The 27,636-nt window shown below is 39.5% G+C and overlaps 2 protein-coding genes across 2 annotated transcripts in view; one reads left to right on the top strand and one right to left on the bottom strand.

Moving 5' to 3' along the window:
• The window catches only part of SLC18A2 (solute carrier family 18 member A2), a 29,572-nt gene extending 21,587 nt beyond the window's left edge, over positions 1–7,985 (top strand). Inside the window, exons 11-15 of the mRNA XM_056849657.1 lie at positions 227–278; positions 3,521–3,584; positions 4,285–4,404; positions 4,801–4,934; positions 7,551–7,985. Of these exons, the coding sequence (XP_056705635.1) occupies positions 227–278; positions 3,521–3,584; positions 4,285–4,404; positions 4,801–4,934; positions 7,551–7,661 (481 nt within the window). The 3' untranslated portion in view covers positions 7,662–7,985. The remainder of the gene's footprint in view (positions 1–226; positions 279–3,520; positions 3,585–4,284; positions 4,405–4,800; positions 4,935–7,550) is intronic.
• A 6,010-nt stretch (positions 7,986–13,995) lies between these two features.
• The window catches only part of PDZD8 (PDZ domain containing 8), a 61,002-nt gene continuing 47,361 nt past the window's right edge, over positions 13,996–27,636 (bottom strand). Inside the window, exons 4-5 of the mRNA XM_056850081.1 lie at positions 24,215–24,377; positions 13,996–16,308 (exon numbers count right to left, since the gene is read on the bottom strand). Coding sequence (XP_056706059.1) covers positions 14,120–16,308; positions 24,215–24,377 — 2,352 coding nt within the window. The 3' untranslated portion in view covers positions 13,996–14,119. The remainder of the gene's footprint in view (positions 16,309–24,214; positions 24,378–27,636) is intronic.

The following is a 27,636-nucleotide window of genomic DNA, read 5'->3' on the forward strand; positions in this document are numbered from 1 at the left end:
GTATGCTGAATTTGAACACATCTAATTCCTTGGCACAATTATATATTTCCTAGTTTTTCATTACTCCTTAAGTTAGTTAATGAAAAATATGCTTTCATGATAAAATAGATTAAGCCACTAGATTAAGTCATTTTATTAATTTAATGATTAATTACAACCCCATGTCTTATGCCTACATTTTTGTTGTCTAATTTTTGGTGTCTAAAATATGTTTTTCCTTTGATAGGTGGCTTTGTGCTCTAATTGGTATGGTATTAGTGGGAATAAGCATTTTGTGTGTGAGTAAAAATTGTTATTTCTCTAATTTGAAAAACAAGCTATGTCTTTTTACCTTCATTAAAATCTCTCTCTCTCTTTCTGCTGATTTTTCTTGTGTAGTGATCAAGATGACATGGTATTTAGAGTTAAGTCAGGCAACAAATTTTATTCAAAGTGGAAGGGAAATGTGAGGCTCCTTCTCCATAGTTCCTGCACCTCTGCCATCAGTTGTCTTGTCCTTGAGTGGGGCAGGCTTCTTCAGGCCTCAGAAAGGAGAGGAGGCACTCTGCTTGCTCTGTCTCTTTCCTGAGATAGCCCTTCCCTCAGGAAATGACTATTTCCTGCTTCCTCCCTGGTCTGGCTGACAAATCTCCCTTTTAAGGACCTGGCCAGCCTCCCCCTGTCCCCAGGAATCAGTCCTGACCCTCTCCTTGTCCTAGCTGCTTGGCCTGACTGGCCAACCTCTGGCCAATTGCTGAATTGGCACCCTCCTGCCTTAGCTACCCCTTCCTCCCCCATTGGCTTCTCCCTCATCCTCTTGACCAGTGGCTAGGCCCTGGCCCTGCCTGTGACTGGGTCTGTCCTATCCCTGCTCCTGGCTTTTTGGGGCTGTCCAGGGGAGAGATCATGAGGATCTCCTGTGGTGGTGCAACCTCCCTAGGGGCCACGTTGAGAGCCGAGGCCTGTTTTTGGCTGCCACAAGCGTCCCCCAACTGCCGCTGCCTGCCACCATTGGTGGCATTAGTGAGGTTGCACATCTTTCCTTGTCACTGGGCAAGTCCCAGGGTCTTTCCTCTACCTGCCTAGCCTCCTTTCCTGTCTTTGGTTGCTGTTGCAGGGCTTCTGTCAGGCCCAAGTAAGGGGCTGATAGTTCCCATGTCAGGTTGAGGATTCCCAGGGTGGTCCAAGTGCATGCTGGGTGTTGGCCATGGACAGGAAATTTCTTTATCTAGATTTAACTCCGTGTACTCCAAGCTATTTTATTAACTGGATTTCCTGCAGAAGAGTATGGATGAGATGGTTGAAGCATCCTTTCTTACGTGTATATATGAAGAATGATAATGTTATCCTCCTGATTATTAAAGGTGTTTTCCAAGTTTATAGTCTCCCCCAGTTGCCATAGCACCTAAGTTGCAGGACCACTGCTGTATGACTTAACACTATACTGAGCATTAATGTTTCTCTGTCTTTTATCTATCTGTTGGAATTCCACAGATCCACTTCTAAAGAATTATTAACTTTTTCTTATTGGACAGTAACAGTGCAGCCTACCTGTATTTTATGGAATCTAACAAAGCCAGAAGGGTGTTAACGCTAGCCAGAAGCCATACCTTACTCTCTGCTGTACTGGAGGGGAAATAGTCTCTGTTCATAGGGTTTTTTCTTCTATGTGCTTGCCCACAAAGAGCGATTAAATCAACTGAGCACATATTGCTGGAATGTGCCTTATACAACAAAATCCACAGTGAAACTATTGGGCCATTGTTGAAAAGATTCCCAGGGAGATCTAAAAAAATCAAAATAGAATATCTCCTATCGGATAAAAACCATCAAATGACATGTAGGGTTGCCAGGTTTTGTGCCCAGGTCTATAACCTCAAAAAAACTAAGAAGTGTTCTTAAATTAAAGAGTGGTACAGATTTTAAATCCCTGGGGTGATTTTATTTTTAGTATTTATTAAGGAGTGTTAATACGTTAAATAGACTACGTTTATCTGTATTCGTGGTTGATGTGTACCATGATTATTTTTGTTCCCATTTTTTGTATTTTTGCTGTATTTGCTGGTCATGGAGCGTAATAAATACCTTTGACTTTGACATTAACAGTGCATCTGCACCATTCTAAACCCATTGATTTCTACAAGGGAGTAAGAAAATGGAAATCACTTCCAAGTAAATGCACTGGATCCAGCCACCTTTTACACTGGTGGAAAAAGGGAGAAAGGGGCCCCTCAGACAACCAAAAATACTGAATTGAGGATCATGGGATGTCCGTGGACAAAAGCCATGTGGGATGGGGACCACAGTAAGGAGAGAAAATAGGTGAGACTGAGTGAAAAATCTGGCTGGATCCAATCCATTATGTCTGAGATTAGACTTCCAAAGCACATTTGAGCTTTTCAGTGTTATTTGAGTCTCTTTTGTGTGTTACACAAAAGGCTAGTGTGCCATAGTGGTTAGATTGTAGGACTAGGAACAATGACAACCGGTTTTGAATCCCTAGTTCAACCATGGAAACCTCACCACGTGACCTTGGGCCCATCACAATTTCTCAGCTTAAGCTACTCTTACAAAGTCATTGTTGTAAGGACTGAGTGGAGAAGAGGGGAAAGATGGGTAAAGTTGCTTTGGGTCCCTGATGACGGAGAGAAGCGGAATATAAAGAAAAAATGATTTGTTTTACATAGTACATTTTTATCCCATCCTTCCTCTAAGGAGCTTAGGGTGATGTACATCAATCTCCCTGCCTCCATTTTATCCTTGTCACTTTAAGCCTTATGTCAGGGGTGTCGAACTCAATTGTTACGAGGGCTGGATATGACATACATGTCACTTGATCAGGCCGGGCCATGCCTTGCCAGCCCAGATTGAGAGTGAGGGGGGGTGTGGCTGCCTCGGCTGGCTCACGGGCCAGATGAGAGCTCTTAAGGGGCCGGATCCGGCCCACGGACCTTTTGTTTGACACCCCTGCCTTATGTGAAAATAAGCTGTTACAGAAAAGGAGAGGGATTACAATATTGGTAGTATCAAAAGAACTTCATAGAATTACTTAAGAAAATCAAATGGGCTTTGAATTAGTTCCTGTCTTTTGATACCCATGATTTCATGGTAAGAAAGTACAGTAATGCACTCAATGGCAGGCTTATAAGTCAATATCAGAATCAAAGTGCCTGAACTCATGGCCATAGTTTAATGTAATGTAGTTTAATTGTAAGTCACCATGAGCAGGGCTCTGATGAAACAACATGGATATTTCCTAAATAAATAACTAATATTGGCTTATAAAGTTAAGGTCCTCATCTGTATTTGAAAACTTCTTAAATATGATTGACAGAAAGAGATAAAGCAGGATTAAGGTATAAAATATTGTTTGTTTAAAATTGTATAATATGTGCTAGTTAAAAACTATTTCTGCACTATCTGACCCATTTTGCCAGATGTAGGAAGTTAGTGGATTAGTTCAGATAAACATTAGCCAGTAGACTAATTAAAAATGTATGATAGGCTCTAGCTAACATTTTGGTATTTAATTTTTTGCCAGGTACCTCTTGCGAAAAACATATATGGACTTATAGCACCAAATTTTGGAGTTGGTTTTGCCATTGGTAAGGAAAGTGTATCATATTTAGCTGGAAAAAGTGTAATTGCAAATTGCCTCCAATAGTTACACTGATAGGGCTATTCCGAACCCCCTAATTCAGTTTGTCAGCAAAGTGGTACAGCTGGAAAAAACATATTTATTTAACAACTTCATCAGCCAGATGCCATAGTTGAAAGTCAGTAGTGATTGTGGTTTTGCTGGTATGGAAGTCACTGATTTTGGCCAAACCAGCTTCCACTGAAGTTAATGACAAAATTTAGAACATGATCCTTCCTCCGTTGTGCAGAAAAGATGGCTGTGCCATGTCCATCTAGGTTGGTGTTGTCTACTGTGGTTGGTGGTTATTCTCCAGAAGGAGAGGGAGGAGTCTTTCCCAGCACTACATACCTCTAGAGGCATGTGATATTGAGAGCAACTGAGAGTCAGTTAAAGGAAAAATAGACAACAAGGTGATATTAGTTGTCTTAAATCTCGGAGAGATTACCGAATCTTGGAGAGAGAGATTTTGAAGAGGGGGGATATTTCCAAATTGTTTCACCCTTGGTGTGATTGTATGGTCCCTGCTTGTAATGACCATAAAAATGAACTCTTATTTCAGTATTACCAGATCATTCCATCTCCATGCCTTTAAATTATCCTTAGAGGAAGTGGAAAGAGAAAAAAAAATCTTTAATTATGTTTTTCTTTTTTCCCCTTACCATTAGGGATGGTGGATTCTTCAATGATGCCTATTATGGGTTACCTTGTTGATCTGCGTCATGTGTCAGTCTATGGGAGTGTGTATGCAATAGCAGATGTTGCATTTTGCATGGGGTTTGCTATAGGTAATGGATTCATTTGGTTCTTAGACCAAAAACGTGTAACTCGACTCAAAAGGAAATTGCTAACATTTGCTCAAAGGAATTTATAATGTAGTCTAGCAGACTACAGAATAAATGTAGTATGTAACACTAGCCATACCAGTAAGATGGGGAGAACAAAGGAAGAAATACTCCATTCTAGTTGCAGAATGAGCTGTCCTGCACCAAAACTAAAATCATGCTATTGAGGACTTTTGAGGAACCAACAATTTGCATGTGTGCATAAGTCAGCCATTATTTTTTTCAATAATTTATGTCCATGTGTATTTTTAAGTATGTATTATTTCTGTTTGAGGCCAGGTCTTTGTTTATTTTGTGGGTGCCTTCAGCACTATTAAAAATAACTTATATTTCCCAAAGGTCCTTCTCTTGGTGGTGCCATTGCAAAGGCAATTGGGTTCCCATGGCTCATGACCATAATAGGAATTATTGACATCCTCTTTGCTCCTTTGTGTTTGTTCCTACGTAGTCCACCTGCCAAAGAAGAAAAAATGGTAAGCATGCTTATTTTCTTTTGGATCTGGTCCACTACATCTCAGTTAAGGCACTCTCCGTTTGTTTTTCTTATAGCAAGACTTCTAAAAGATTTGTTCTCTACCCAGTTTTATCTAGTTTAAATTACTCTCTTCTCCTCCATTACCTCTTCCCAATGCCTTGTTGTCTAGTATCCTTCCTTCTAAATATGCTTAGGCAGCATGTTTAAGTTCCATGATATTCTTACAAAGGTTCTTTCTGTTTCACTTAGGCAAGAAAGCAGGGTGGGTTTGCTTCCCAGAAGTTCCATACGGGACTGTTGAGAGACTGAATGCAAACATGACCCTAGAGCACACTGAAAAATGTAAAAGGGCAACCGGCATCACTCCTGTCTAGTAGAGGAATAAAAGAATTAATTTTTTACATTAAAAATACAGCTCATAAGAGAATTTGCAGCTGCTTCAAGATTTTTTTTAATTGATGCAGGTATTCCAAATACATTTTAAATAAGTAGGAATCAAATTTGGTCATAAATTATTGGCCAGTTGGTAAACATTCTATCCCCTCTCACTGGTATGTAACTAAGAACCAATGAGCTGGTGGTCTGAGATATGGAGAAAGTTAATTGGTTGAAGGAGTGTAACCAGGGATAATAAACAGACAGATACAGGTCGCTTAAAGGGTATGCTGGCAATAGTTTGTGGTGTGGGTTAGTAGCAAAAAGAGACAAAGAAGGCAGAAAAGGATTGTGCTTCTAAGAAGAGCTGGCTGAAGAAAAGGAACCTGGCAGTGGGACTGAAAGACAAAACTGGAGGGGAGAGGAATCTGAAGATCAGCTGAGGGAGTAGTGGAGACTTGCAGGAGCTGCACCTTGGTGGCTTAGTCTTCAGAGCGCGGTCCTGATGGGGAGGAAATCACTAGTGGTGATTGACATCAGCATCAAGGATGGCAAAGAAAGAGCCTGACCAGAAAGAAGTCTTTAGACCAAAGAAAGCAGTGCTCTAAGTGCTAGCTTGGGGTGGAAGCTAAATGGAAGGAAATTGGCTATCTGAATTTAATTAGAGGGATGAATTATCACAGAGATTGCCTGTTAAATAACCATATTATCCATATACATTTCACAATTAATTAATAAACATATTTTGTTATCCTATGGTTTCTTTCTAACTGGTGCCTAACAAACACCAAGCTACTTAGATATAATAAGTGTTTGACTTTCAGCAGTCAGTGTTGGCAGTAAAATACAAAAGGGTAATAAACTGAGTTCCAACATATAAGTTATAATAACATCTTCCAGTATCTACATTTTGATGGCAGGAGGCTGAGACCCCACTGGAAAACTGCAATTGTTGCCCTTTTCAGCTGCACCCGCTCTCCTACCACAACTAATGCTAAGAAGGGGTTGTATGAAAATGTCCTAAAGTTCATCAGAATGTGGACTGGGTGTCTTGATATTTCAGTACTTAGAAAATGTTCAGCAACTTATCCCTGTCAAGAGATCTGTGAAATCCTAGTAAGGTCCCCACAGTGCAATTTTAAGCAGAGTTATACGCTTCTAAATCCATTGCAGTCAGTAGGTGTAATTCTGTTTAGGACTGCACTGCTGATAACTGTAACAAGAGAACACATCTGTGCATAAAAAGCCATGAATGTTTGTATTGGATGTTGTATTTTTCAGTGGAGAAACATGGGGAAATCAATCCCAAGTGTGTGTGAACCTTTGCCAGAAAAAATTGTAAGATCACACTGTAAGAGTATATGTGCATCATAACTTGATTTAAGTAGCACCCTTCTAGTCTAAGTTAACAAAAAAAATAAAAATACTTGAGATCCATTTTCAGGAGAACTATTTTATATAAAGTGTTATTCAAGTACTGCGTATATACTTTTCGTTGTAGGTAAACTAAGTGTGGTATCCCAGCTGTCCGTTCAAAATGAGATATGAGAACACTGAGGATAAATAACCAATTCTATATTTCATTTAAGTCTTTCCTCGTGGTTTATGTTAACTTTGTATATAAGCAGTTAATAATAATGTGGCTTATATGGTCTGATTCATTACCTGCTAAGATAATGAATTATTTATAGAATGATTTTTTGCAAGCTTGAATTAGAATATTCTTCTAGAAATGTTACATCCAATGTTAATATTCTACCTGGTTAAAATGGAAAATCATGAAACAATTCAGTAGCTACATTTCTGCATTCAATATTTTGTTACCCAGAGTAATTTTGTTTCATGTCCAGGGTAAAAATATGAAGAAGGAATCCAGCATAAAGTATTTTTTCTCTGTTTTGGTGTGTTCTGAATACACTCTTGATTTCGGTCATCCTAATTTTCTCTTATTGTATGGGTAATTTGCCACTATTTAAAGAAGCAGATCCAAAGAGGCCTACATCTCTTCATCAAAATATGCCCCCGTGCTACTTAATAAATGCTCCCAAAACTTGAGGAAATGACTGGAGCAGCATCTGATGTAGTGTAGAAAGCCTCAGGGAACCCCTGCTGCATTTACATAAGCTTTTTGTTCCTGGCTGAAATCTGAAAGCGTCTTCTGTTGTTACAGACAGTAATAAAATGGAAGATATACTAAAATGGAAGATATACTAATAGGACACTCTATTTTTTTTTATAGGCAATACTCATGGACCACAACTGTCACTATAAAACCAAAATGTATACACAGAACAATGTCCAGTCCTATCCAATAGGTGACGATGATGAAGAATCAGAAAGCGATGAGTAATATCTAAAAGCCATAAAAATAGCCTGGTGTATACAACAGTGTTTCCTGTGAAACATCTCATCAAAATTTTAGTTGTACTGTAGTCTTATTGGTGAATTAGTAACAAAACCAAACCAAAGGTAGATTATCTGTTGCCCATTATTATGAAGCAGAATACCCACTGCCTTATAAAGGAAAATAAGCTTTTTAAGGACTTTGTATAGTGTTAAAAATTGTGCATTTACTTTTAATATTATATGATATATTTTTGATTACACGAATGGTGGAAATGTCTATAAATATCTAAATCAAGATCCATGCCTTTTAAAATGTTCACTCATGAACAGTTCCTATTCCACATTTTTATTTGATTTACAAAGGAGCAATGAGTGCCTGAAACTAGCAGCTATAAACTGATTGTGTATTAAAATATGATCCAGTATTTTGTGGACAGATTGTATTACTTGGCAACATAAAGTTTAACATGAGTCCTCTTCCTAGATTAACCATGCAGTCCTGAAAGGGGGGGGGGCAAAGTGCCATAGGAGCTGGTGCAATCCTGTGCTGGCATCTGTGCCATTTTGTGCCATGATAAAGTAGCATGGACGCTGGCGCAGGAACACTTATGCCAGTGCTGTGGAGCACTGCAGCAGTGCAAGCAGCAAAAACCAGGAAGCAGGTGCCCGCACTGGCATTGAGGGGGGGGGATTCCCAGGGTGTTTCCAGGGGCAGAGCTGACATTAGTCAGCTTCCAAGCCCCTTTCGGCCTGGGAATGCCCCTCTATGCTGCATCACCATGGAGGAGTTTCACTGGTTTCTATTTTTAAATATCTTTAATTTGTGTATTTTCCAGCCTTCAGGAATAGGCTGCCCAAGTCATCTTGCAGTGAAAAAACAGCTGCTTGATGTTTGTGGAGAAAAACTACATTGTTATAACTGAACATAGTATTTGAAACATGAGCATAACTTATTGGTTCACCTGTTGTTGGTATTAGTACTCTTGCTTATAGAAGGATAACAGCATTATACACATAAATTGCTGTTACCATATTTTATCCATCATAATTCATTTGTGTAACTTCAATGAATGTTTTTACACTTAAGCACAGTACATTATGGAATGATGAAAGTTTTTAGCAGTTGTTAAAATGGCTGCATGCCATGCATTAAACACAAAATAATGTAGGAAGAATAAAATTAATAGAAACATGAGCCCTGCTGGATCAGGTCCTTCTAGTCTAGCATACTGTGTCCCATAGTGGGAACACATCCAGATCCTTATTTCAAACTATTCCTGCTTATTCAAGGAATGGATGCTATTGACAGATGGACTTCACCTAATCTGAGTTAAAACCATTCAGAAAATTGTGTTCTTATTTATACCTGAAGAGTTGCCAAACTTGAGCCATTTTCAGTACAATACTTACGTGTATCGTTTATTTAATGCTCATAGACCAATTAGTCGTGAGCATTGGAAAAAGGTACACAATACTATGTGTCTACCTTTTTTTGTGAGGGCATTTAGGGTTGCCTGAGGATTCAAATAAACAAATCAAACCCTGTTACATTTCAGGCAGTATTGGTAGGAAGCAGTTCTGATATTTGTACATTTTATGTTTAGATTTTTGACATAGCTGAAGCTTATTTTTAATTACAAGATTGTAGTGTTGTCATGTTTAATACTACTTATGGGACTGTAGTATTTTTTTCATTCCGCAATGTAAGATAAATTCATTCCTGATCCCTGCATGAGCACAGCATCATGCAAGGAGGAGATAGCTAGAGAGATCAAATGCAGTTACTCCGAACAGGAGTAATTTGCAAGTTAAATGTCTGGGGAGGAGAGTCAGATAGATTACTATATGGGAGGTGTATATCCTTCCTCCAGGTGAATAATGGCCAGCAAATGTCGATCCACTTACTGCTATGGCAATCCTCTTCCCACATATGAACTCAAAGACAGATGGATTAAGTTAAGAACATAAACATTCAACAACATGCCAAACCCTGTTTAAATATCAAATCTGCATTTTGTGTTTGTATACATTCCATGTTGTTTGTAAAACATGATCTCTGTGCCTTCTCTCATATGTATCATTAGATGGTTTGTGTCTTACAGCAGATCCCGTTTACACATAGTTTTGTAAAGTGTGTACATATATACATACATATATATATATTTTGGTTGAAAGTCTGAAAATGCTGTAGATCAATTGTGTTTTGTTGATAATTATGCACTCAATATATAGAAAGATGAGAACCCAAAATGTCATTTCTGGAAAAAATAATAAAAGAAATAATTTAATGTTTTGATGCAGTTTATGTTCTAATTAGTAGAAGGCCTCTTCATTTTCTATTGGGAAAAAGGATTATGATTCATAAGTGTCATAAACTGGTGCTGTGACAGCAGCAGCTGTTGATATCACTATGCTAGGGGAAACTCCTATAAATTCACACTTGTGAACCTCATGAGGTTTGAGGGGTGGGGCCACACCCACATACTTAAAAGCCATCAGAACAGACTCGACCTTCCATTGCTGGGTCACTTTCACACTGGAAAAACACGTTTCATAAATGGTACTTTTAACCCGTGTTTTTCTCTGGTCAGTACAGGCTCAAAGTTGCATGCAGTGTGAAAAGATAAAATGTAACAAAACTTTGCATATTTAAATATTTGTAGAATGTGAGCCAACAGAAGTATTATTCCTTGTAGCAATTACTTCTTCATGCAGTGCCTCAGAAACGGGGATGCTGTTAATTTGGCCAGAGTTTTGCATATTTCACAAGGATAAGATAGGTTTGAGGACAGACCTAACTTTCATGCTGGAGAAAATGCAGTTGTCATTGACCACAGGAGACACATCTATCAATTATCTATTAAAACCAATATACACAGATCTCACAACACTGTGGCTTCCAGGATTTATATCTCTAAGACCTCTGCCACTGGGAAATTGAGTTCCATTGTTTATTGCCTTCCCTCCAGCCATCAGAAAGGAAGAAGGTAACTTAGTCAACCTTAAGGAGATGGTTTTGAAAGGGCAGAGACCAGGATTATAGTGCTCGAGAGCAACAGGTTCCAAAAAGAACCATAGCACAATCGATATGGGGTGCAGCTACATCAGTGGTTTTTGACCCCATTAAAGGCATTCATTAAAGGCACGTGTAAGGCTACACCATGGATACTAGTGTCAACTTTTGACAGGCACTACATGATAGGCTCCTTCAGTTTTGCCAATCCTACTGTGGATAAAAGATACTTTTTAAAAAACTTCTCATCACTCAGAATCGCCTTCTTTGTTGAATGAGAATGGAATGGACTTACCATGAGCATTCTATTTGGCAGAAAGTAGGACACCTTGCACCACTGAATTAAGCAAGGGCATGTTTTGGCTGTCACTAAAGGGCTATATTTGCTCTCTGTCCATCTTCTTTTACTATTGCAAGCATTTGACTATGAGAAGAGAATCATAGTCAGCCTTATCAGCAAATGTTATTTTTCTGCAATATTGACTTACATAAAGTTCTGAAAGAAAGTTACTGTAGTGTAAGAGTGCAGGACTAGGACAAAGGAAACCTGGGTTCAAATCTACCTCTAAGGTTTTTTTAAAAAAATGAGGAAGGGACAAACATGTACACCTCGCCGAATTTCTTGGAAGAATGGTGGGATTTAAATGTGACAGAACATGTGAAATTCCTCAGCTTTTAAAATCTTGAACTGAAGTACAATGTCCTCCTACAGAGGAGACAAGAATTCAGCCCAGACTCTGGACCCAATAGGAGGAATCACCTAATTACGATGCTTATCTTGCCTTCAACTAGAAGGTACACTCATAAGTCCAGTGTTCCAGTCTTGCACACTGATTGCCATTTATTTTCTCTTCTGAGAAGGGCTACATGTAAGTATTTTGTCTCTAGATGTGTATCTGGAAGTAGTAATACATTTTTTGTACAATAGCATTGCTTCCACCAATAAAAAGACACTTCCTTGGTCATTCTCACATAAGAGAATACATGTATCTTCATACTAGAATTAATCCATTTGTATTACTATGCAAAAGAGCCCTGATATTAACTAAGGGATCTGGTTCTGAAATTAGGGTGCTCCCTAGCTATATTTCCCAAATCTTCTGCAACACACAATTATTCTGAAGTAAATATACAGCAATTTCTCAACAAACTGATGTATGGAAAGTATTCTTTAAAGCGTTTGAAAAACACTACTATTCTAGATATACCTTTGCTTGTACAGAATGACAAGATCTCATCTCCAGTTATGTAGTGGAAATATCCTGTATTAATACCTTGCAACAGAGAAACTGAGAATTTATTAAAAAGTTTTTATTAAAGCTTGTTTTCATGATAAAATCATATCTGACAATCATCTCAGCAGACTTCCCATAAATATGTGCAACTGTCAAATAGTTACCACTACATCAAGATACTCTTGCTCTCAGTGGTATTTTTAAATTTTTAGCTATGTACAGTAAAGCACAGAAGCAAAGAATATACTAGGAATGTGTTAATACAGCTTGCCTCTCAAGATCAGTGTTATTATAATGTTTTGTATGTATTTTCCTTAATGCTACCAAACAATTATTTTGCCCCCATTCCCACGCAACATTTAGAATATTGCACTACATTTAATTTATATTATACAATCATAGTACAGCTCGATACCCAACCTTTCTTACCCATTTCATTAACTTATAAACTATAGGATGTCATTTTGGAAAACCTAACACCTACATTATTTTTGCAGTTGCTTCTTCACATCAAGAAGTGTTTAAAGACCTGGGAACAAGCTAAACACTGATGAAGATTTTATCCCAGATCACCTCTGCTGGTAAGCAACTTAGAATATAAATTCATAGATGGAGAGTCATTACACATTGTGTTGACCCCCCACACACACACACACAATGTTGGAAAATATTATCTATGTTACAAAGCAGAATTTTTAAAAAGTGTAGTATTGTTATCAATTTTAACATGGGCTATGGTCCCTATTTAGCTATTATTCTGCTAGGTTATGTAAAAATGAGAAAAAAAGTTATTTCTAAGTTTAAAAACATTTTTTGTATCTCACAGTGAACGAAAACCAGATTTACCACTATAGCATGAGCTTGCCAATCAAAGTAAGACTGATTTAATTGTGCTAGCATTACCCATTTCTACATGGGCATTTTTGCTTCATTCAGTAATATTGTACAATATCTAAAATGGTGAAAATGCTCTTGGAAGTTGAAGCCTTAAGATATAGATTGTAAACCCAAAACAATTTCACATCAGAGAAGCTGGGGCTTGTTCAAATAAAGCTGGTAAAGTTATTAATTTATGTTGAGCTTGTTATTCAAGGAAAAGCACTGCATGCTGTATAAAAATGTTGATCACTTCGCCACAATTTTTCCTGTGCATGATGGCATTACAACTGTTGGAAAGTGAATGAATTTAAACAGTCCTGTTTAAAACATTATCCTCTTTGAAGTCATAGATTCTGTGGCAAACTCAATGCTTAAGTAAACAGAAAAAGTACAACTCAAATTGCAATTTCTCTAAAAGTATATAAGCATTAATAGGGTTGATATTTTCTACAGTATAAGGCTTCCATCTGTTTTACATCTCCACAAATCATTTGCTGGCACATTCCCAATAAATTGCTAAGCAACATTGGTAAAAATTACATTTCGGCAAAACTAATATCCATGGGCTGTAAGAGATAAAAATACATGAGTACATTGAAAGGGCTATTTCAAGAATGTTGAACTAGATGTGCATTAGAAGTCCATCCCACTTCATTACCCTACTAGGCATTAAAAACAAAAAGTAGTTTGAGCATGATTCTTTTCAAAATATGTGATTGGGAAAAAAACTTACAGAATGCAAGCATCTTGATATGTAATAATGTTTCTAAATAACTGAAAATGAAGTCAAGTTGCTTCCACAGTGCATGATTGGCAAAAGAACAAAACAAAAAAAGAAACCTTTTACCACTACCCCTAAAAAAAAACCCTATGTCAAACAATAATAAAATACAATCAAAGCAGAGCATGGTTTCTCAGTTGCTGCTATGAGAATATTCATTTAGGCAGACAGAATAAATTCAAAGCATTTTACTTTATAATGACATAACAAGAACAAAAACAACAAAAACCTTAATCCCACAAAAGCATGAAATGTTAGAAATATATAACTAGAAAAAGTTCAAGTAAGTTAAAAATAATCTCCCAGTATAAATTTCTCTAAGGTTTGCTTAACACAATTTGGACCAGCTAATAGAACAAAAGCAGTAGTGGTTCTTGCAGCTCAAAATAACACTCTTGACCATACTCTTTACACAGGTTAAAAAAAAACTGTGGAGAAATAGTCCGTGTACATTATACCCAGTTTTTAATTATATTTTGATGAATTTGATGTGATTTTGATTAAGTGCAAAGTATTTTCCCAGCTTTTCATTCCCAATGTCAAATGTGCAAATTTCAGTCTACAGATTCATGAGGTTTATCAACTGTTTCCTGGTCTTTTAATAGGGTTTCAAGTATTGGCGACATCACTTCACTGCTTTCATCTTCATGATCGATTTCTTCTGTTAAAATATTGTCATTTTCATACTTATCTACTTTTGTAGATTCCAGCTCTAAGCTTGTATTTTCCAAGGCTTCTGTATCTTCAATGCCAGCTCTGTAGTGAATCATAAGGAGAGTTAGGGCTTGTAGTCGTTCACCAGATTTAGCCAATGCAGCAGAAAACAGCATTTTCTTCCTTGTATCTGTTGATTCTTTCTCTTCTCTAATGAGGGAATTATTGTTCTCCAGTTCCTGGTCTATTTCATTTTGCAGTTTTTCCAACATAACTTCTAATTTTTGAATTCTTTCTTCTGTGGGCAAGCTTCTATAGAGGTCTCGGCCAATTTCTTTAACAGCAATGAAAACACTATCATCTAGTCCTCCTTCTTTTCTTGCTAATTTTATCCCAGTACCAGCAGCTTGTTTGGAAGGGCTACTTGGACCACCAATTTCTGTGTCACTACCTTCATTATCAGAAGTATGTGGTGTGTGTTTTGGTGAAGGTTCAATTGTATCTACTCCTGGCTCTGTAAATCGTGTTTTAGGAACTTGACGAAGATTTAACAAACGAGTGCTTGTATTGATGATATGTCTTGTTAAGCCTGTTGGTTTGTTTGCAGATTTCAGTTCTGCATCAGTACGTGTTGATGGTTGCATGGACGGAGAATCGTGACTTTCAATTTTAAAAGAACGCCCCTCAAGTCGTCTGGAAGGTCCTAAACAATACGGGGTGTCAGTTAGACATTTTTCTTGACATTTTTTGTGGCATACATATGCACAAATTCTGCACTGTGATGCTGCTTTTGTCCAAACTTTCTTTTTGCAGTAGTCACACCAAGTTGGATTCTGAAACTGGGTATCTTGAAACTGATGCCTGTTTTCAATGTACGTTATGTGCCCCAAATAAGGATCATCTTTTAGGAGAATAGGAGCAGCTGCTGTTTCTGAAACATATTCCCTTTCTTTCTCCATTAGAAAACTTGAGTCTTCTGGTTCACCCTCTCTTAAATATTTAAAATGCACAGTAATATCACCATAACAAAACTTCTCATTAAAACCTTTGTGCGAAGTCAAATTACGCAATGCAGTTCTACTCACTGTGGCTTTCGGTGCAGGAGGATTAAATCTAATTGTCCTAATGAATTCCATAGAGGATGTAGCTATACAATCTAGAGCTATTTCTTCAAGTTTCATGCTTTCATGTCCTAGACAGAGAAGTCCACCTAATTTAAAGGGATCTCTACACCAAATGGCAACATTTAGATATTTATGGTGTTTTTCTACTTCAAATATGCAAGAAGAGGCCTTTGTCCTTGCCCATTTACCTAATCGATTACGATAAGGGATTTCTGATGATTCCCATGAATTATGGTTTTCTGTGTTTTCCTTAGGACTCTGTAAATCGTCTGAAGATTCCCGTGCTACTTCTTGTTTGTTTGTAACTACTTTGGCTCCTGTAACTTCTTCTACTATATCAGTATTTTTTGTTAGCTTTTCAGAGAATTTGTCTCCATTATTTGCAGGAGGTGGTGGCCTCTCGGGTTTTTCAGAAGGCAAATCACCAGTTTCTAGCGTATTTTGATTTTCAGTAGGAAATATTGTTTTAATCTGTGGTCTTGGTGGTACAGGAGGTTTTGCTGTACCTGACTGAGAATGTCTATTCGTTTGCAGGCTTCCATCCACAGTTTCAGGATTCTTCGGTGTCACTTGTTTGGTTCCATCCTTGAAAGCTACTTTTCCAGAAGACTGGCCTCCTGAACATATCTTGCGATTTAGTATCGGAGATACAGTCCCAGTAGATTTAGCAGCAGCTGATACTGATGTATGTTTGGGACTTGTTGAAGTATCCTCTCTGGATTCATCAGATCTTAGCACAATTGCCAGCTCCTCATACTGTAAATCCAACTCTGCAATCTCAGATTCTGTTGATGTGCCACTTGGGTCATCATCTGGAAATGCTGTGTCTTCCAACTGTACAAAATTATCTTGTGCTGATGGATTCTGCTGACTACAGCCAACAGGCCTTTCATAACATATTACTACTCTCTCACCAGCCTGTTTGATAAGCTTTAGCACTTGAATTGATGATGTAATCTTCACTCCTGTTAAAAAAACAAACCAAGAATCGATAATCATGAAAGAATACTACAAAACTGCAGAAAGTAATGGAAACATTCACACCCTATGTCAGCAAGGCAGAGCATATGTAGAACATCCAATTCTCTGTTTTAAAGCTCTGACTAACTAGGTATTGTGCACAGAAGAGTGCTACATGTCAGGATCCTACCAACAGTTCTCTGCTTGCAGCACTCAAGGCTGTGCGCAGCTTTTACCTCTGGACTGGCAACTGAGCAATCCAGAACAAAAAGCTGACAATCATCTTTGACAGAATGTATTTTGGAAGGTGTGGGAGACTGAATCCAAGCGCTTTTCACTGTAAGAGCCTGAATCCAAATCCTTAACCCTCAAATCAAGTGTTCGGTAACTGTACTAGTGCACATATCTGGATCAATGCTATTATGCTCAGTTAATGTATTATTCTTACAGGAACAAACACCAGCTTTAACACAAAATTAAACAAGAACGATTATTTTAATTGTTGTTAATTCATCAATATAGGACCTCTACAGTCCCACATGGGTTCAGCATGTGTGCAGGCCAACCATGAAGAAGTTTTGGCAGTTCTAGAGAAGCAGGGGGTACTCCTTACTTCTCCACCATGATGCTTTCCTGCCTTTTTTCAGTGTGAAAAGGAGGGGGAGGAGAGCCCTACCCTCGGTTTTCTGCTGCCTTTGAGGGAAGCTGTTTCTACTAGAAACTCCTTCTTTGAGAAAATCTTTAAAGAACCTAGTTTTGGAGTGGATGAAGGCTAATTAAACTGAAGCAAACTACAGGTGTATTGGGGCCTGTTACTGTTTCCTTGGGGTAGCATTGCCCCCTATTTAACAGTTTCTTCCTCAGGATAAGTGGAAGTTCTTCAAACTTTTACAACTTGAGTCCTCAAAGCAGTACGTTTCTTCTGCTAAACATTACGTTTCTTCTAAGCAGTACGCTTCTTCTGCTAAACATGTGGCAGATTTTTTGCTCAGCTTGCTGGCTCAAGAAAGCCATCTCCCGGAGACCTTACTCATGGTTACATTCCACAGCCTTATCTAACAATACACACTCCAGAACTGAAGATCTCTGAAGAAGGAATAGATCTTTTTAGTACTAAGAGATGAGGCCCTTTACCATATGAGAGGGAAAAAAACAAAGTACAACAATAACCTTGGCAGTTTCTGTCCCACCATCCCAAAGGTCTAGGCCTTATTTTAGGCCCTACCACCCAAACTAAGAGGTAGGGGATATCAGTTCCTTCATGCACCCTTCTCGTTTGGAGCCTCCTTTTCCTACTTAGTCAGCCTCCTCTCAATCAAGAAGATATCCTTCCCAGAAAGGGAAGTCTAGGTTGCCCTCGCCCAAGTCACTGCATCCCCTAAGCAGGATTTTTGATAACCACAGCTTATGCCCAGGATTTCCCAATTCGGATGGTCTCACTTGGCAGGGCATTTGTAAGGACCAGCAGGTCCTTTCTATAATTTCACGAAGGTATGACATAGAATTCAAGACAACCCCTGCCAGTCTACCTCTCTAACCAATCCACCCATCCCTCCCCCTCTTGCATAAGTTGTGCAAGAATATGTTGTGCAAGGTGTTCTCACCTTCTGTGGGAAAAATGCTATATTAAAGGTGCCTGTGATGGAACAGCACCTACAGCTGTACTCAAGGTATTTCCTGGAGGAGGAAGGCAGACCAATTGTTGATTTGAGAAAGCTGAACAGGTTCTTGCTAATAAAGAAATTCAGAATGGCTTCTATTTCTGGTGTATTCCCTCTTTCACACCCAGAGATCTGGTTTGTGACTCGAGACCCGCTCAATGCCTATTTTCACATCACTTTCCAGGCCCAATTCAAGGTTCTCGTATTGACCTTTGAAACCTTATATGGTTTGTAGCCAGAATATCTTTTAAGGGCTGCCTTCTCCCATATGAACTTACCCATCCACACAGAAAATATTTGGAGGCCCTGCTTTGGGTGCCCCTCCCATATGAGGCTATCCAGGTGGCAACCCAAGAAAGGGCCATCTTGGTCATGGTGTCAAAACTCTGGATCTCCCTTGATTATTGTCTTCTGCCAGTGGGTGAAGACTTCTGTTGTTGTTTGGCATATTCCCAATAACTGTTATTGGCCTCCTCCTTGGTTTTTAGTGTTACGTCTGTTCGTATCTTTTTATTGCATTATTGTATGTATAATTTAGTTTAAATGTTTTTTAATGTTGAAATGTTTTAATGTTTGATATTCACCACATTGGGGACCTTATTTGGGTGGAAAGGTGGCCTGGCCCCCTCATTTTTATATTTAGGAGGCAATTTTATTTATGACTGCATTTGACTGACTTAGTTTTCTATTTGTTGGCAGTCCTAATCATGATTTTAAATTGTGGTCTTCTGTGTATTTTTATAATTGCCATTTTATTTACATTGTAAGTTGTTTTGAGTTCCACAAAGAAGAAAGGCAGCTAAAAATGTTTTAAATAAACAAATAAATAAATAGAAATGTTCTAAATAAATAAAAAAGTCTTGAACTCTTCCTTAACAAGGGCCTTGCCACCCTAAGAAAGAATCCTGGTAATTCGGCTGGGGATTCTTCATTTTCAACTGCACAGATACCAACCAGCCATGTCCATTCACAGGCTGCTGGGCCTCATGACTTCAACCACAGCTGTAGTCTCTCTGGGGAGAGAGTTCCAGAGCTTTGATGCCATGACCAAGAAGGCCCTCTCCTGGCTTGCCACCTGATGCAGGGGCCCTGAAGATGACCATCTCGGTTGGGCAGGTTCATAAAGGATTAGGTGGTCTTTCAGGTATGTTGGTCCCAAACCATATAGGGCTTTAAAGGTCAAGAACAGCACCTTGGATTGTGCCTGGAAACAAACAGGAAGCCAGTGTAGGTGGACCAAGACTGGAGTGATATGGTCCCTACAACACACTCAAGTCAACATCCTGGCTGCAGCATTCTGTACCAATTGAAGTTTCCAAATACTTTTTAAGGGCAGCCCCCACATACAGCACACGGAAGTAATCTAATCTTGATGTAACTGGGAAATTCACCACACTGGCCAGATCTTTTCTATCCTGGAAAGGCCACAGCTGGCTAACCAGTCAAAGCTGGTAAAAGGCAGTCTTGGCCACAGCTAACACCTGCTTATCTAGCAGTAGGCCTGGGTCCAAGAGCACCCCCAGATTATGGATTTATTCCTTCAAGGTGAGTGCAACCCCATCCAGAATGGGTGACACTTTACATCCCGGGTCAGACCTTCTGCCCATCAGTAGCGCCTCCATCTTGTTGGGATTAAGCTTCAATTTATTAGCCTGCATCCATGCCAAAACTGCCTCCAGGCACTGGTTCAGGGTTTCTACAGCCACTCTGGGATCAGTTGAGTATCATCTACATATTGCTGACACAGCCCAGCCCAAATCTCTGACAACCTCACCCAGCCATTTCAGACAGTGTTAAAGAGCACAGAGACAAGATGGAATTTTGTGGGACCCCATAGGCCAAAGGGCTGAACAGCAGCCCCCAGCACCGCACTCTGAAACCTACCCTCCAGGTAGGAATGGAACCACCGCAGAATGGTGCCTCCCAATCCCAGTCCAGACAGGTAGTCCAAAAAGATACCAGGAGTGATGGTATCGAAAGCCACCGAGCAGTCCAGGAGAATCAACAAAGTTGCACTCCCTCTGTCCATCTCCGGGAGCAAGTCATCCACCAGGGCAACCAAGGCTACTTCACTCCCATAACCAGGCATGAAACCAGATTGAAAGGGCTCTAAACAATCTGCCTTATCCAGGTTGCCTTCCTGTACAAAATGAGGGCAGAACATACCAAAGCTATCTGATCACTCCCTTCTGGCCATGGCAAGCTTGGTTCCCCACACTGTAAGCAACGGCTCATGGCTGCTACGTTTCCTCCAGAGGGCAACATCCCCTCTCAGGGACATTTCCAAATTTTCCAGCCTTCATTTGACCCAATCATTTTTGAACCAATCCATCCTTTTTCAGATTTAGTGAAGCAAGTCATTCTAAATGCTAAGAAAGCTTCTATCTGGCATTCTTTTAAATGGAAGTGTTTTTCCATCTGGCCTGAACAAGAGGGTATTTCTGTCCCTTGGGAGGTATCTTTGATTACCTTCTGCACTTTGTTCATGGAGGGCTTTCATCTTCCTCCATCAGAGTACACTTAGCAACCATAACCTCCATCCATATTCATATTAAAGGAAGTTCAGTTTTCACCCAAAGGGAATCAAAGTTTTTCTTAACAGGTCTACTTAATACTTCTGTACCTTCTCCTGTCCCACAAAGGAGACTCTCCTTAGTGTTGGCTAAATTAATGGGTAAGCCTTTGGAGCCCCTGGCTATTTGCCTTTTCTGGCTACTCAAAATGACAGCTATATTTCTCGTAGCAAGAACATCTGTTTATAGGGTCACTGAACTTCAGGCCGTCTATAACTCCCCATTTTCTTAAGATTTTTGAGTCCAGAGTTGTTTTAGGCCCAACTCTTCAATTTCTGTCTGAGGTGGTCTCCACCTTTCATGTCAATCAAGACATTACCATACTGCTATTTTTTCTGCATCCCCAGGATAAACAGCATATCTTTCATCCACTTCATGTATTCAGAACTTTATTGTTCTGCCTGGTCAGAACTAAACCTTTAAGAAAAGACCCCAACTGGTTTATTTCTTGTTCAGGCCACAACCTTTCAGTACAATCCCAGTCCCTGGGGGATTGTCTCCGGCATCTGCATCCTGTACTGCTCAATGCTTATTTGACTAAAGTGCATGCGACTTCTGCAGCACTTCGCCGTGGTCTCTCTGGTGATGCAGTCTGCAAGGCAGCAAACTGGTCCTCCGCCTATACCTCCGCCTATACATTCACAAAGCACTACTCCATGGATGTAGATGCCACAAAAGATTCAGCAGTTGGCAGAACAATGCTCCAATCCTTATTCAACTGGAGCTCACACCCATCTTCCATGACCTGGTGAGTCAGCTTGCTGTTCTCCCATGTGGGACTCCACAGGTACCACAATGATGAAAACAAGGTTGCAGTTATCTGTAACTGTTGTTCATTGAGTGGTCACCTGTGCAGGCTCACATCCCTCCCGCCTGCTCAGCCATGAGCTCTTTTTTTCTGCAAATTTCTTCCCTCTCTTTCATGCTGAAAAAAGTGGGAAACCAGCATGGGGGAAGGAAAAAGAGAACCCTTTGCTCTAAAATTTCTCCGTGGTTGGCCTGAACATATACATAGCCCATATATGGCTGCCCAGTTAACCATAACAGTCGAACAACAGTTACAGGTAAGCCTAACCATGTTTTTCTCCTTCAAGTGCTGGAGCAGTTTGCCAGGTAACAGTGGGTACAATTATGCTGAAATACATGAAAACAAATATGTAGGCAAACAAATATGTGAGGGTGATCAAGTAGGCGTTTATATGCTTAGATTTTTAACAAAGCTCTTTACCAAAAAATAGCAGTTATGAGATAGGTCTTCTAATGGATAACTGGTTAAAAAACAAGGTGCAAAGGATAGAAGTAAACTGACTGAATATGCAATTCATGGAAAGAAGCAGTGTAATCCTCCAAAGATCCATACTGAGACAAGTGATATTTAACTGGTTCATAAATTATCTTAAGTCAGGGATAAACAGCAAAGTAGCTAATTTTGCAAATGTCACCACATTATTTATGAAGGAAAATTAAATGCAAAGTGCTTTGACAGGAATTCTTTAAATTGTGTGAATGGGCAACACAGTGACCAATGATATTCATTTTAATTCTCAACATATGCACAGGGCAAAAAATCCTAACCATATTTACAATGATGGGGTCTGAACTTGTCAGCAAACAACCCGGAAAAGGATCTTGGGGTCATGGTACGCAGTGGAAGTATTAAATCAGTGCTCAGGAGTGAAAACAAGGCTACAGGTTTAGAAAAGGGATTGAAAAGAAATGTACTAATAATGACCTTTTTTTTATACTGTGTACTGTATTCATTCCAAGGATTTAGAGATGGAAATGATGAGCTGGAAATGATGCAGAAAAGAACAGTCAAAATGATAAAGGGTTGAAGCATCTTTCCCTATGAGAACAGGCTAAAATGTGTGTGTGGTTTTTTTTTAGAAAAACAACAACCAAAGATGGACTTGATAAAGGGTAATTTATGTTTGGTACATTGAAAGCTTATAGAGAACCTTTTCCCTATCCCCCATAATAATTGAATTTGGGACTGACAGGCAATAGATTCATAGACGCAGAGAATCATAGAGTTGGAAGGGACCATCAGTGTCATCTAGTCCAACCCTCTGCAAAATGCAGGAAATTCACAACTACCTCCCCCCCACACCCCCAGTGACCCCTACTCCATGCCCAGAAGAGTCAGGAAAAAAAACAAGGAAGTACTTCTTCACAGAATGCATAATTGCCTTATGGAATTTACTGCCTTAACATATGATGAAAGTTCCTTTAAAAGGAAACTAGAGAAATTCACTGGAGAGCGTTAGCAATGTCTATTACTCATGATATCTAAATTAAACCTATATGTTCAGAAGCTGTATAACTCTGTATATCTGTTGCTAGGGGACAATGGTAGGGAAGGATCCTCCTTGTGGAATTTCCCGAGGAACATGTAGGAAACAGGATGTTGGACTAGTTTGATCTCTTCCTATATTCTTAAGCATATATGCATAAGACTTAACATTTCATTGGGAGAAGCCCAAAGTGAAATAAAAGGAAAATTATATTTCTTCCTATCTTTAAAGTGGCAGCAAGATTACAGATGCCCAGGCTAGCCTGATCTCATCAGATCTCAGAAGGTAAGTAGGGTTAGCCCTGGTTAGTATTTGGATAGAAGACTACCAAGGAATACCAGGGTTGCTACATAGAGGCAGGCAATGGCAAACCACCTCTGAATGCCTCTTGCCTTGAAAACCATGTGGGGTGACTATAAGATGGCTGTGACTTGATGAAGGAAGGAATGTTGGAAGTCATGTTGGAAGCCTCAGTGTAATACAGCATGCATTTCTAAAGATAGATGTAGTTCTTTCTTCCTTTCTTCCTTGACTGGCTGATTGGCTGAGCTGAGGTGGTATCATAGAATGTTGCTCAGAAATTTAAACGATTGCAGTATAGTTTCTGTGATGGAAGTGAAAGTGGTAAAGTGAAGGGGCAGGGATCCAGAAGAAAGGAGGTTAAAGGAAGAATGTAGAGTAAGGACTGAAAAAACAATAGTCTGAAAGACTGGTGCATGGAAAATAATGCTTGGAGTGAAGGGCAGTGAAAAAAAGGCAATAAAGACAAGGAAGGACTCATAAAAAGGAAGGTCTGAGGACATCTTAAAGCACTTACATTGACTGACTGATGAGTACTAGGGAGGTGGGTTGAGACAGGACAGTTAAAAGATAAGGGACAAAACAGGCAGCAATAGGAAGAAATTGGTGGCAGAGACAGAGAACTGAAGAAAGGGGGGAAACTGGAAATTGGACTGAAGACAGGCAATAAGGAAATGGGCAAGTAAAGCAGGGTGTGGATTATAGACCTGGGAGCCAAGGAAGCAAGAGGCAGCAAGTCTAGAATCTGGATCTTGAAAATGAGTTCTTTTAGATATGGCACTGTAGTATTGTGGCTCAAGAACAATGAAGGTTAAAGCAGAAGGGTGGTCTTAATGGCTGAATTTCACATATTTATTTGAACTGCATTATTTGGCTGCAGATTCCTAGTTACATAGAGCACTACAGAATTTGTGACCCATAAAATTGAACACAATGCACCAACCACAAACTGTGGCCTACCTGTCCTCCCATCTACAAAAAAATGGGGGATATTAAGCCCTAGGTGAACCACCACATGGAGCTGGTAAACCGAGTTTGTTATAGTGGGTCACATCAGGAAATGTAAGTAGTTTAGCAGCTTACCTCCAATAGATATGAGCCTATCTCCTCTTTGCAGATCAGCAGCTGCAGCAGGTGAGTTTGGAGTGACACTCTCAATAACAACATGTCCTGCTTCTCCTTCCTTAGCGTGTACTTGGCGGAGAGTGAGCCCAACACTTGGCATATTTCCTTTAATTAGTTCTGCCTAAGAAGACAAGTAATGTATTTAGAATACAACATTAAGGTCAAGATATTGCTAACATTTGTTTATATAATTTACAGAACTAAACACATCACATGAAGTATAACATGCACCAACCTTGTAGAAAGCTATGTAGTCCATGCCTTTAACAAATTAATTTTTCCCCACAGACTTCATGTGATGTATTAAAAGACAAATGCCTTTCTACTCCAGTCCACAGCCTTGACAGGCAGTATGGCTCAAACAGAGGTCAGTGTCTCAGATAGAAGGAAATGCTGGAACTGTACATAACTTAAAAAATGAAAAAGATACTGGGGTATGAACAAGCTTGCACTATTTTTTCTCTATGTGTTTTCAAAGAACCTGTTATGTACTTGTGAATGCATTCATCCTTTTTACCTTACTAAAAATCCGCAAGCACCTCTGGGGACAGAGTGCAGGAATATGTACTGCTTGGTGTAATTATGTGATAGACATAGTGTTAGCTTGTCTCTCAGGATTTACCCATCAGCCCGTTCACAAGTCACTAACACGCTATTTCTCTGAGTTAACCTAACTTGCCTATCACAGAAAATCAAATGCTAAATCTCTATAGGAGCTTGAGTCTTAACTACTTAGCTCTACCAACGCCTGAGCCCTATCTGGGCGAAAACGCACGGTCGCTTTATCCTCCTTTAATCCCTGTTTCAGCCAGGATTCAGCCAGGATAGAACACATGCGTTTCACTTAATGTGCGTTCGATCCTGGCTAAAACAGGGATTAAAGGAGGATAAAGCAACCATGCGTTTTCGCCCTCTGAGATTCCACCCCCACTGTCCATTTTCCACTCACTTTCCCCCTCCCTTCTCACTCTCTGACAAATACACAGAGTCCCATTGGTTGGAAACTCTAGAGATTTGCATACACAGCAGGGAATCAGTGATTGGCTGTGACACATGGCAGGTGGAACTAGAAGCCATCTGTCACAGTTGTCACCTTTGTGAACGACACAAAGAAAAAGCAGAGCTGTGTATCTCCATAATAATACTTGCTTTAACTGCACTTACCACTTTCACACAGAATTTAACCTCTTTACTAAATGTAAAATACAGAAACACACACAGCTGGATGAAGATAACAAGAAACAGTGAACCTGCACTATGACAATCAAATATAGGAATCAAACATACACACTCGAGCATTACTTCATAAATGAGAACAAGAAAGTAAATAAGCACAGACCAAAGCTTTCTGCTGTCCAGCGAGGCACAGTACAAGTAGGCTTGGCACATGACAGGGGCTCAAGTCATAATTTACTTTTGAAATGGAAGATGTCATTTTCAAGAATGAACAGTCATGCAAATGGAGGCATTAGATGCAATATGTGCAGGATTATGAGAGTTAATAACAGCAATGTACTAATTAGTCACAAAGGACAACATTCAAGACAATTATTTTTAAAGCAACATAGGAGTGGTTCAGCTGTTGAATTTGTTAACTTAGTAAAAAAAAACACTCCACTTTCAGAAATGCAACACTCTTAATATTTCTGTCTTTTATAAATTTGATTACCACTTGGTAAATAGGACTTTTTAATAGAGAAGTCAATTAAATAATTTCCAAGGATTCTGAAGTTAGTATAATTACGAATAATTTTAAGTTTAGCATACTTGTCATTACTTAGAGTGCCAAATGGATTTTTTTTTTTGCTGTCAAGTCGCAGCTGACTTATGGCGACCCAGTAGGGTTTTCAAGGCAAGAGACGTTCAGAGGCAGTTTGCCATTGCCTGCCTCTACATAGTGACCCTGGTATTCCTTGGTGGTCTCCCATCCAAATACTGACCACAGCTGACCCTGCTTAGCTTCTGAGATCTGGCTAGCCTAAATGCAACTGTCTAAACACAAGTATTGTTACTTCCTGGAAATTAAATGTTCATTAATATTATAAAGCAAGTTTGCAGTGCAATCCAAAGCAGAATTATACTTTCTAAATCCACTGACTTCAATTAATTGAGAATGATGTGGCTCTGCTTAGGACTATACTGTCAAATTAGTTAAGAGTAAACTAAGTACTCTTTTATAAGATTCGGCTTACACATATCTAAAAATGATTTGTCAAACCAATTAGTGAGGACTTCTTAAAAATATCAACTAGTGGTGATGTTCCATGGACAAACTGTGTAACCCTGAAGGGGGGTGAAGCCACATAGGAGCCGGTGTGACCCCTACACCAGCGCCTGTGCCACTTGCGTGTGCAAAGTGCAAAATAGCACAATGCTGGTGCTGGCGCTGCCTCCCGGCGGCGTTTTCCAGTGTATCTCCTCATGCTGGTATCCTGGGGAGGCATTCCAGGGGTGTTCCCAGGGGCCGAACTCTCTTTAGGCAGCTTCCTAAACCCTTTTGGGCTGAAAACACACCATTCTGCTGGTGTCCAGTTACACCCAAAATGGTGGCATAGCCCCATGTGGAGTTCCACAGGGCTTTCCCCGGAAAATCCTTTTAAATTCTTTTTTCGGCTTGCTGGGCTGGAAGCAAGCTGCTCTGGAGGCAGCACGGCTGCACCACCTCCAGACACTGTCTACCCCCCCCCCCTTATGAATGGGCTTAAAGTGTCTGAAGCAGCCCTGTATAGTTTCAGAAACCTGTTTATGCGGGACTTGAAAATATTTGATTTTTCAATTTTTATTTTATCAGACATTGGCTACTGGATACATCATGAAATGTAGCTCAGAAAGCTGAAACCTTTTGGCAATCATGAATAGGTTATTTTACTGATTTTGTGTTCTTCATGTTTCTGTTTGAACCCACTCCTGATACAGGCTTCCATAATCCTTTTTTACTTTTGGTTAACCCTAAATGGAAGGCATTTTCCCCTCCATTTTATACCTTCCTTGTTGAACTTCATCTTGTTGTGATCTGCCCAGCATTCCAGTTAAGTACATTCCAGGAAAGCAGTAGGACTTTGTACCGAACACTTGGAATGGGGGCAGGCTCTTCAGTTAAACAAATGTCATTTATGTAAGAAAGCAAATCCTCTGAAGCAAATTTAGTTTTTTCATGAGGGTACATACGAGCAACAATTTAAGCAAATATTTATATGAGACAGGTTAATTAAGCAAGAAATATCCTATTTACTTTGTCACTATTTTGAACATACTTAATTAGCTCTGCTTACGTTAAGGCAGCAAAGCAGTTTTCAGAACACAAAGAAATAACCAGTTTCTGTGACATGCAAGAAGGACACTCTTCAGCAATTAGAAAAAATTGCCCAGGTATTCCAAGT

The sequence above is a fragment of the Euleptes europaea genome, chromosome 5, assembly GCF_029931775.1.
Source record: "Euleptes europaea isolate rEulEur1 chromosome 5, rEulEur1.hap1, whole genome shotgun sequence".
Taxonomy (NCBI): Eukaryota; Metazoa; Chordata; class Lepidosauria; order Squamata; family Sphaerodactylidae; genus Euleptes; species Euleptes europaea.